Source organism: Clupea harengus, unplaced genomic scaffold, assembly GCF_900700415.2.
Source record: "Clupea harengus unplaced genomic scaffold, Ch_v2.0.2, whole genome shotgun sequence".
NCBI lineage: Eukaryota > Metazoa > Chordata > Actinopteri > Clupeiformes > Clupeidae > Clupea > Clupea harengus.
Window position 1 is genome coordinate 47,616 of NW_024879811.1, and position 12,185 is coordinate 59,800.

The 12,185-nt window shown below is 41.7% G+C and overlaps 1 protein-coding gene across 1 annotated transcript in view; it reads left to right on the forward strand.

Moving 5' to 3' along the window:
* The window catches only part of LOC122128544 (NLR family CARD domain-containing protein 3-like), a 31,744-nt gene extending 20,136 nt beyond the window's left edge, over positions 1-11,608 (forward strand). The window contains exons 9-11 of the mRNA XM_042705159.1: positions 6,272-6,387; positions 9,510-9,561; positions 11,578-11,608. Coding sequence (XP_042561093.1) covers positions 6,272-6,387; positions 9,510-9,561; positions 11,578-11,608 — 199 coding nt within the window. The remainder of the gene's footprint in view (positions 1-6,271; positions 6,388-9,509; positions 9,562-11,577) is intronic.
* Positions 11,609-12,185: the final 577 nt, after the last annotated feature.

The following is a 12,185-nucleotide window of genomic DNA, read 5'->3' on the forward strand; positions in this document are numbered from 1 at the left end:
ATCATATAAAGTTTTAGACATACATAGACTATGTTGACATACAAAACTTAGTATAGTTTGGGACAAATGCTCAGATGAAAATAAAATGTTTAGAGTATCAGAAAACCACAAGATCACGAACTGTTTCATGGAAAATCTGGAGGACTCAGACAAGTTTATATCTGAGTATATGTTTCAAAATAATTTGACTAACAATGGGACCTTGACCATAGCACCATGCATTTAGAATGTGAACTGCGTTTTGGACGGTACTACCACCTCAGTGTGCATTATTTCCAACCTTTCAAATGCTCTGTCATCCAATATACCTCACGTCGTAAACTGCTGATTCCTTCAATTTGGCTACAAAAATGTTCTCACTTTAAATGCACTGTAAAAGTCTTGTTGTGTTTGCCTTGACTAAATTATGACTATATTATGACTTTAGACTCTCAGACTGCAGTATCACAGAGGAGGGCTATGCTAGTCTGGCTTCAGCCTTGAGGTTAAATCCCAATCATCTCAGAGAGCTGGATCTCAGAGGAAATGATCCAGGGGAATCAGGAGTCAAACTGCTTTTAGACCTAAAGAAGAACCCGCAGTGTACACTGCAAAATATCAGGTAAATGTATATCAAGACTAAAAATATTACAAAGCTGTGTTCAGGCATGAAAATCCCTCACCTTTCGGCGAAATTCGCCGTTTTGAAACCAAAATAGGTGACCTACGTGAATCGTGTAGATTCGATGAGAAATGTTTTTTTTGGGGGAGGGGGGGGGGGGGGTGTAGGTATTCATATTCAGTGAACTGCGAACAGGTGCGCGTGCCAGAAGGGAGCGCGAGTGCATGGAAATATTAACGCGAAGTTGCCTTGCATCACCAGTGCAGACCACCATCAGAAGCTAAAAGCACGCCTCCTGAAGAAGAGAAAGGGGCGAGGCTGAGACGTGGCAAAACAGCAAAAGCGGGCCATGAAGACACTGGTGGTTCAGGCAAAGAAGAAAAAATGATCTGGTTCTGAGAGTATTACGAACTGTAATGTAAATTGTTATCTTTGCCAATAAAATGTATTAAAATTAGGGCTGTCAAAGTTAACGCGTTAATCTATGAGATTATTGTGGCCGAGATTAATGCGATAAAATATTTTAAGGCAGTTAACGCAACTTTGTTTACTTCCGATGTGCATTGACACATGACACGAAACCGCCGCGTGCCTGCAGTCAGGAATAGGAGAGACAGAGACGGTAGTTGAAGATGGAGAGAGCAGAGGGATTGTTGGGCGGAAAGTTTCTGTTTAAGAGTAAAAATGACGGAACAACCGACAAAACTAAAGTTGTATGTAGCATGTGTCAAGCTGAATTTAGCTATCACAGAAGCAGCTCGTCTTTAAGTTATCACCTTAATGCAAAGCACCCGACAGAAAGCAGTCCGAGGTTAGATGGTCGCCAACCCACACTCCACGACTTCACTGAAATAACTAGACCAGTCCGTGAAAAGGTTACCAACGCTTACGCAGTTTAGGTTGCCGGTGACTGTCGGCCCATCAACATAGTTGAGGACGGTGGGCTGTCTGAGGTGATTCGAATTGCTTCAGGGGACAATTCTTACGATTTACCGTCGCATACATTCCTTGTATGACGGCGAGAGAGCACGAAAAATTCAGCTCCTCGAACAAGCTGCCAGCGTCGCCCCTACTGGTGACAACTGGACGTCAGTCAGAAATGACAATTACCTGGGTGTCACAGCTCATGTTATTGACAATGTATGGAAATTGAGATATTTTGCATTGGAAGTAAAAAAAATAAAACATTTGCGACATACAGCGAAGGACTGTGCAGAGGAATTCATCGACGTCTCAAACAGATGGGAGATAAGTGGCAAACTGACCACTTTAGGCACTGATAGTGCCCGTATTATGTTGGCAGCTGCTAGGCTACTTCCATTTTAACATCTACCCTGCGCGGCACACAGTCTGTACCTGGCTGGCACTTTATAGGTATGAGTTATAGGCCTGAGCCTCTTTAAAAACACAGTTCTGCGTGTAGTTTTGTGTTAAAAAAAAATACAATTAAACAACAGTGTCTAAAATACACGCTGTCTGAAAGTGATTACTCGTTAATTTATAAGATTTAGTCTTTAGAAGTCAAACAAACTTTTAATCACGATTAATTTAGATTAATGCATTTCAAAATGTGAGATGAATTAGTTAATTGTTTTGTATCTATTGACAGCCCTAATTAAAATCTGAATTACATAACATTGTATTGGCTGTCAATCATGATGGAAGAGTAGACAAGTTAAGTTACAGCATGTCCACCATCTCTTGTGGGGGCTATGCATTAAGCCATTTGTGGTGCCCTTACCACATTGTGCCTCTTATACTGTATGTTAGACCCAGTGACATCAGTGCATAATACTTAGTAAGGAGGCCATAATAATTTTGGACTCATGGCTGAAGTTAAGTTTCTCCAGCTCTCCCCAGGTTGGCAAAAAAAGCATCTCTAAATGCATCAGATTGATGCTTTAAAATATGGAATATTAAAAAAATTCTTACGGGGGAGCATGCCCCCGGACCCCCCTAGAGGGGTAATATCCTTCTCACCTTTTTCACCCCTGACCTGTTTTCATGCCTGTGTGTTGCTATTCTCTAAAAAGTTTAAAATGCCTCACATGACATACAAGGTGTGGCTATTAAATAATGAAACTCTTATTACGAGTATATATGAGGTCTAGTAGAACAGTTAATGGTATTTAATTTTATACCATATATTGGAGACCCAGTCTTTGATCATGATTCAGGTGATTCATCTTTAACAATGGTGGCCACACATTGTTGAGACAGACCTAAAGCTCCACACTCACTCATAGCGCTTCACCTAAGCCAGTGGTTGCCAACCCGTCGATTGACCTGCCGATCTCGGAGACTTTCCCTGTCAATCTCCAAAATAATTTAAAAAAAATACAGAAAAAAAAGTGGGTAGCAGTGCTTCCTTTTCCATGAGAAAAACACATATGTGACTGCTCAGTTTGCTTTTTACATTTCTGTCAAAGGCTGCCTTGGCAGAAGTTGTAATGTTTTTGTGTTTTTTTATTTAAGTACCAGTGATGATCTGTTCTGTCAGACAACAGATATATTTATTGTCTCTATTTGTACAGGTTCCTGAAGGGGAGTGCTGCTGAGGAAGCCTGTGCTGCTGTGGCTTCAGCTGTGGGTTCAAACCCCTTACTCATGACTGAGCTGGATCTGAGTAAGCGCATACCAGAAGCCTTGGGAGTGACTCAGCTGTGTGCTTTACTGGAGGATTCCCACTGCACACTGCAGAAACTGAGGTTTGTGGATGCTCTTACACTCTCTGTAATTAACAGAGTAATGCTAAGTGTAAACTGCCAAATTTGGCAATAGCTTATTCTGGTATCCGGTCATTGCTATCCTGTGTGAAAAACTAGTTCAGTCTTCTTTTTTTGAAGGCATAAGATGTTTGTATGTGAATTAAAAAGCAGCTGTCAATTCGCAATAATAGCAGAATATTTTCCTAAATGACCAACTCTTTACTGTCCTCTTCTGAAAGTGCTATGATAGTCATCACTGAACACAATTAAGATGATTTCAAATGAGATGTATGTCTCAGTGTCAGAACTGTCATTGTAGCTGTAGAAGGGGATAGGAGATGGGTTTTGGGTATAATTTTGGTAATAATTGTGAACTGCATTTTGGGCGGTAATATCACCTCCGTGTTCATTATTTTAAACCTTTCAAATGATCTGTCATCCAATATAGCTCACGTCGTAAACTGCTGATCCCTTCAATTTGGCTACAAAACTGGTCTGACTTTTAATACACTGATATGTCTTGTTGTGTTTGCCTTGACTAAATTATGACTCTATTATCACTTTAGACTCTCAGACTGCAGTATCACAGAGGAGGGCTATGCTAGTCTGGCTTCAGCCTTGAGGTTAAATCCCAATCATCTCAGAGAGCTGGATCTCAGAGGAAATGATCCAGGGGAATCAGGAGTGAAACTGCTTTTAGACCTAAAGAAGGACCCACAGTGTAAACTGACAAATGTCTGGTAAGTATATTCCAAGAAGAAGACTGGAGACTTCTGTTGTGTCTCACATATTTCCCAAGGCCTCATGTGGACATATTTGTTGAAGCTGCTGAAATGTAAAACTGGGTTGGGGGCATTGCAACGACCATAGATGAATATTATATTTGAAGGCACCAAATGAGCTAAGCTCCTGCAGAGAAAACTGAACCTGGAAGATGTAGAGCTGCTGCACCAGGTCAAGCTTAAATAGTCGTAACCCAAAAGTGGGCAGCAATGCATCTTTTCCTCTGAAATAAAAACATGTGGCTGCTCATCTACGTCTTTCTTAATTGCTGTAATTGGCTGACTTGAATCATTGTCATTGGCTGATAAAAAATGACTTAATTGCCACATTCACTATTTACTCAACCCATCTATGCTTGACTGCGCCCTGTTTTGTGTTAATGAAATTAGCAGATATAGGTATTCCTCCCCACCTATTCTCACTGCGCGGTTGCTGATGTGTCGTGGCTGTTCACTGTGCTTGTTGCCCTTTCAGTTTAGGGCCCAATATGTTTATTGTCTCTATTTGTACAGGTTCCTGAAAGGGAGTGCTGCTGAGGAAGCCTGTGCTGCTGTGGCTTCAGCTGTGGGTTCAAACCCCTTACTCATGACTGAGCTGGATCTGAGTGGGCGCATACCAGAAGCCTTGGGAGTGACTCAGCTGTGTGCTTTACTGGAGGATTCCCACTGCACACTGCAGAAGCTGAGGTTAGTGGATGCTGTTACATTCTCTTCAGTTAACATACATTAGCTGCATTCTTCTCTTTTGGAGGATCCCAAATGTAAACTTGACTAACTGGGCAGTAGCTTTTTCTGTTTCCTATCCTTTGTTATTCTCTATGGAAGTCTAGTTAAGTCTTTTGAAAGACTTAAAGGGGCTTTCAATGTGCAATGAATCCAAAGTATTTCCTAAGTGACAAATGCATCCCCTATCCCCTTCTTAAGCTGCTTTAAGCCTAACATTAGATGTAAATTTAATTTTTCATTTTCAAAACTGTCATTGTTGCTTCTAAAGGGGATTGGACACATGTTGTGGAGTACAGTAGTGTGTACATGCAGATCAGAGTGGGGACATGTCTGAAGGGGATGGGACACATGTTGTGGAGTACAGTAGTGTGTATCTTACATGCAGATCAGAGTGGGGACATGTCTGAAGGGGATGGGACACATGTTGTGGAGTACAGTAGTGTGTACCTTACATGCAGATCAGAGTGGGGACATGTCTGAAGGGGATGGGACACATGTTGTGGAGTACAGTAGTGTGTACCTTACATGCAGATCAGAGTGGGGACATGTCTGAAGGGGATGGGACACATGTTGTGGAGTACTGTAGTGTGTACATGCAGATCAGAGTGGGGACATGTCTGAAGGGGATGGGACACATGTTGTGGAGTACAGTAGTGTGTACATGCAGATCAGAGTGGGGACATGTCTGAAGGGGATGGGACACATGTTGTGGAGTACAGTAGTGTGTATCTTACATGCAGATCAGAGTGGGGACATGTCTGAAGGGGATGGGACACATGTTGTGGAGTACAGTAGTGTGTACATGCAGATCAGAGTGGGGACATGTCTGAAGGGGATGGGACACATGTTGTGGAGTACAGTAGTGTGTACATGCAGATCAGAGTGGGGACATGTCTGAATGGGATGGGACACATGTTGTGGAGTACAGTAGTGTGTACATGCAGATCAGAGTGGGGACATGTCTGAAGGGGATGGGACACATGTTGTGGAGTACAGTAGTGTGTACATGCAGATCAGAGTGGGGACATGTCTGAAGGGGATGGGACACATGTTGTGGAGTACAGTAGTGTGTATCTTACATGCAGATCAGAGTGGGGACATGTCTGAAGGGGATGGGACACATGTTGTGGAGTACAGTAGTGCGTACATGCAGATCAGAGTGGGGACATGTCTGAAGGGGATGGGACACATGTTGTGGAGTACAGTAGTGTGTACCTTACATGCAGATCAGAGTGGGGACATGTCTGTCAATTCTATATTTGTATTGGCACGACATAAAGAAATTCTCTCTCTCTCTCTCTCTCTCTCTGTTTATATATATGTAAATACACAATAAAAGTCCTGAAATTGTGACTATTAAGTCACTGTCTGCTATATTAAGTGCTTTATTAAGTGCTAATGGAAGTGCCAACAGTAAACTGAGATGAAAAATGCCCTTCCCATTCTCTCTACAGCCTGTCAAACTGCAGTATTACAGAAGAGGGCTTCAGTTCTCTTGCATCAGCACTGAGATCAAATCCCTCACACATGAGCGAGCTGTGGCTGAATGGGAATAAAGCAGGAGACTCAGGAGTAGGGATGGGTATCGTTTGGTTTTTATCCGATACCGGTACATAACCGACAGTGTTTCCCCTAGGTTTACAGCTTTGGGGGGGGGGGGGGGCTGCGGCACGGTGCGCGCGGCGCGGCGTGGCCACCGACACAAACGCTTAAAGGAATCATGGTGTTCATGTGTTTCTTTTAATGACAGCAGTCAATATAACAACTAAACATCGGAACATGTCTTTTTATGACAATTATCCACAAAGTGTGCAGCTTCTGTCGCTGCAGTGGTGTATCTTTCTGGGCTTCTGGAAGAACATTTTTTTAAGATATTTGCGGCCTAAAATTCCTGATTTCGCAGGAGCTTTTCCAAAAAGTTGCGATGAAAGTTTTTATTTTTAGGTTTTTGTTGCAATGAAATTGGCGAAACAAGTGAAAGTTGCGATAAAAAGTTATGAATTGTCCTCTTTGTAATTATAATTGAGTTATTTGTTGAAAAATAATTGATTATTAAACAAACATTAATTCATCAAGAACAAAACGATTGAGAAATGGTCCTCTTAATAACCTCACCAATATGCCAAACAAAAGATTACCAGGACTACAAAAATGTAGCAAAATAGGCTTTACTTATCCACAACGAAGTGCACATGTTGGCATTACAAAAGGACCAGTACAACTGAATAAGATGTTATGAATGTCTCAGCCTTCATATGACGAAAAAATTAAAAAAAACAGCCTGTGTCACTATGATCTGTCTCGTCATCTGACGTCCTGCCTGTGTTTCTGCCATTCTCATTGCTTATCAATCTGTTTTGCTATCCTTGTTTATTTATTTTATCCGTATAGGTGTTGATGTTCAATTTCATATATTAATTTAAAGTCGTCCAATTTCAAGTCATCCATTCTTCAACACTAGCTGCTACCTTGTCTTCAAACAGAAAGTAACGTTAAATCTCCATGGCAACAGGTCGTGAGGGTTTGGCAAATAATCGGATTTATTGCTTCCTTCATTATTCACAGCAAAATAAATAATTTTCGTTACATTTCATAGATTTATTAGCAGACTCTATGTAAAAAGGGCCACGCACAACTCACGGAAAAAGATAAAAAATGGAAGCCAGATCTATTTCTGAATTTTCGGTGAGGACATTCTGTACGTACGTTCTGTTTCCACGTCTGTTGTAGCCATTCTCATTGGGCCTCATTGTCGACCCTACCGAGGAAAAGATCTCTGCCGGATTCATGAACGCCTGGATATTAGTTTTTTAAAGCTTAAAAGTGTCCGTAGCTGTGCACTGGTTCTTAAGCCCAATTCTGTCCGCTGGTGGGAGCGTGCTCACCTGTGTGTGCGCGCACGTGTCTGTGTGTTTGTGCGCATCGCGGCGGAACTCTGCCATGCGCGATACAGAGAGCAGAGAATTGTAAACGCGCGACCATGTAGAGACAGAAATTACATGCCGTCGTGTAAATAAGATAAATAACATAAGGCTATTTATTTTGTTTAATAAAAGAACAAGCTATAGACCTGTTCTATAGGAAAGGTAACCTTAAATTACTTCCGTTGTGATTTGGCGCTTTATAGAAAATAAAATTGAACAAAATTAACTTGACCTTCCAGGGGGGGCGGGGGGTGCCGTTGGGGGGGCGGGGCGCCCCCCTAATATAACGGTAGGGGAAACACTGACCGATACTTTTAAAACGATACCGGTGCCTAAACGGTGCCGGAACCGATACTTTTATATACATATAAAAAAAAATTGCGATTGACGACATTTAAGAAAGGCTTTTTTTATTGCCAAATATATGAACTGTTTAAAGTAGATTATATATATAAATAAATACAAAACACTTTTTAACTTAAAACTTAAATAATATATGAACTGTTAACAAAAGTTTAGACTATACTTAAATAAATACAAATAAATACAAAACACACACACACACACTCTGTACACACACTACAGCTTCAATACTTCAGCAATTCTTTTGTAGAAATATCAGCATATTTGCCTTCTCCGGCAAAATGCGACACCTTTCCTGACTAATCGCATGACCTGCACAGGAGAAAACCCTCTCCAATGGTGTCGATGAGGCCTGTACACACAGATATGTATCTGAAAGTACAGACAATTAGGGATGGGTATCGTTTGGGTTTTTTCCGATACTGGTGCTAAACCGATACTTTTAAAACGATACCGGTGCCTAAAAGGTGCCTGAACCGATACTTTTTTTTAAAAGCACAAAGCGAAGATTAACGACATTAAAGAAAGGCTTTTTTTATTGCCAAGGCAATTTTTTTCTTCAAATTGAACAATATATTAACTGTTTAAAGTATATTATAAATATAAATACATACAAAACACTTGGCTTACAACTACAGCTTCAAACTTTTTAACTTCAAACTATGAACATTATATTAACTGTAAAAAACAGTTTATAGTATACTTAAATAAATATAAATAAATACAAAAAAGCTTCAAACTTCTTTTGCAAAAATATGAGCATATTTGCCTTTGGAGTCAAAAATGTATGATTTTGTTTGCATTTATTTCATGAAATTTCACCATTTTATGATTTGTTTATACCTATCTTTTCTATCTTGTTCATAGTTAATCTTGTTACTTGAACACACCGAGTACGAGAAAATGTGTACTGTCCCTTTAAGAGACTACCGTTGGTAGTTAAGCTGTCATATCCGTTTATTTTTCAGTCTTCGGTTGCTAATCTGCTGTTGACTCTTGCCTTCTCTCCCCTCTTTTCACGCAATTATTTTGTTGCATTTGCTGCACGTCGCCATGTTTGAATCTTTTTGTGCGAAATACAGCCACACCTTTGACCGTTTACCTTTCGGTATTTTCTCTGTTAAAAGGTTGATGGCTAGCTCTGTTTGTGCTTGCTCTGAAATGCTGCCTGCTCTTCACTGTCATAACACTGTTGCTATGAAAACACCAATGAGCGTGAGCGACACAGGACAAAGTTTACATTGGGAGCTGGGGCAGTTTTACATGTGCCCCATAGAATCTGCCTAGCGACCGTGTTCAATTGGCTCAGGCACCGAAATGAAGCACCGAAATCTGCGTTGCATTTCGGTCCGGGTAGGTACCGGTTCCATATTGGTACCGGTTCTCGGTACCCAACCCTACTCAGGAGTGAAGCATCTTTCTTCTCTTCTGGAGAATCCCAACTGTAAACTGGAGAAACTAGAGTGAGTATCACAAGACCAAATACTGAGTTGATATGGCCTGCTGTCTTACCGGCAATAACACAGGTGATTAATGCTTCATTTAATTCTGGAACATTTCCTTCTCTTTTCAAAGTGGCTCGGGTAACGCCGCTGCTCAAGAAGCCGTCTCTCGATCCCACTCAGGTAGAAAACTATCGACCGGTCTCACTTCTCACGCTCCTTTCTAAAACCATTGAGAGGGCAGCTTCCAAACAGGTTACCGAGTTCCTGTCAAAGAACAATCTCCTCGATCCAAACCAGTCTGGATTCAAAAGCGGTCACTCCACCGAAACAGCCCTGTTGTCTGTAACGGAGGCCTTAAAAACAGCTAGAGCAGCAGCTCAATCCTCGGCTCTCGTCCTGCTTGACTTATCAGCTGCGTTTGATACAGTCAACCACCGCATCCTTCTGTCCATACTGTCAAGTATGGGCATTTCTGGCAATGCGCACTCCTGGTTTGAATCCTACCTCACTGGGCGCTCGTTCAACGTGTCTTGGCAAGGTCAGCTGTCTGTACCTCACCTCCTCACCACTGGGGTGCCCCAAGGCTCGGTGATGGGACCACTTCTATTTGCCATTTACACCACCTCGTTGGGCCCTATCATCCGCTCGCATGGGTTTTCCTATCACTGTTATGCCGATGATACTCAACTGTTTCTGTCTTTCCCTCCTGAGGACACCACGGTCTCTGCGCGGATCTCGGACTGTCTGGCTGATATATCCACATGGATGAAAAATCACCACCTTCAGCTGAACCTGGCCAAAACGGAGCTGATGGTCTTCCCAGCCAAACAGGTCATCCACCATAACATCAATATCAATATTGACTCTTTATCTCTTGTTCCATCCAAAACAGCAAGAAACCTGGGGGTCATTATTGATGACCAACTGACCTTCACGGCCCACATCGCCTCTGTCTCCAGGTCGTGCCGCTTTGCGCTATACAACATCCGCAAAATCAGGCCGTACCTAACCCAGTATGCCACCCAGCTGCTGGTGCAAACCTTGGCGAGTACCCGCCTGGACTACTGTAACACCCTCCTAACGGGCCTGCCGGCTTGAGTGGTGAAACCGCTACAGATGATCCAGAATGCGGCGGCGCGTCTGGTGTTCAACCAACCGAAGAGGGAACACGTCACCCCGCTACTCATTGAGCTCCACTGGCTGCCTGTAGCTGCTCACATTAAGTTCAAGTCACTTATGCTTGCCTACAGAGTGCTTGCTGGTTCTGCTCCCACCTACCTAAATGCTCTTGTAAGGGCAAATGTTACACCCAGGACGCTGCGCTCGTCTAGTGAGCGTCCTTTGGCACGGCCGTCTGTGCAAGCACGGCAATCCAGACTATTCTCATTTGTAGTTCCACGTTGGTGGAACGAACTGCCTAGTACTACCAGAGCAGGGGCGTCCCTCTCTACCTTCAAGAAGCTTTTGAAGACCCAACTCTTCAGAGAGCACTTCCCGTCCTAACTGGCACCTGACTAGCGCTTAACTTGCACTTCAGCAGTTACATTCCTGCACTTCTTTTTCCTTTTTTCTAGGTCGTTGTTTTTCTAATTCTCATGTAAAGTAGTATTTATTGTTACACCATGCTTTTTATTGCTCTTAGCTTGACTGTTCTCTCCCTTGTACGTCGCTTTGGACAAAAGCATCTGCTAAATGACTAAATGTAAATGTAATTGTAAATATCAGTGAATTTGACAGTGATGGTGAACTGTCATGATCTTCACATGTAAAGGGTCCCTATTAATTCAGCAGTAAACACTTAATATCACTCTCCTTTTCCATCTTGATCACACACAAACACACACACACAAACAGATACGAACACAAACATTTACATACAAACCTTTAATTTCTTGATAAAATATACGTTAGTAAAAAGTACCCCCAGTATTCTAGACAGAGAAACAGTATTTCTTACACAATTTTTCCAAATCCTTTAAAGTTTCAGACATACATGGACTTAAAGACTTTTCCTTTCCATGCAAACAGCTCACTGAAAGAACGGCCCAAGATCATATGAAACTTTCATCAATTATATTTTGGGACAATCACTCAGATGAAAATAAAATGTTTAGAGAATCAGAAAACCACAAGATCACAAACTATTTAATTGAAAATCTGGTTGACTCAGAGATGTTTATATCTGAGTATATGTTTCAAAATAATTGTGCTCAGTTAGCTAACAATGGGACCTTCACTATTATTTATTTCAACAACCTTTCAAATGCTCTGTCATCCAATATACCTCACGTAGTAAACTGCTGATCCCTTCAATTTGGCTATAAAAATGTTCTCACTTTAAATGCACTGTAAATGTCTTGTTGTGTTTGCCTTGACTAAATTATGACTATATTATCACTTTAGACTCTCAGACTGCAGTATCACAGAGGAGGGCTATGCTAGTCTGGCTTCAGCCTTGAGGTTAAATCCCAATCATCTCAGAGAGCTGGATCTCAGAGGAAATGATCCAGGGGAATCAGGAGTCAAACTGCTTTTCGACCTAAAGGAGGACCCGCAGTGTAAACTGACAAATCTCAGGTAAATGTATATCAAGAATATTACACAGCTGTTCTGTTTTTCAAAAAGTTCAAAACCTG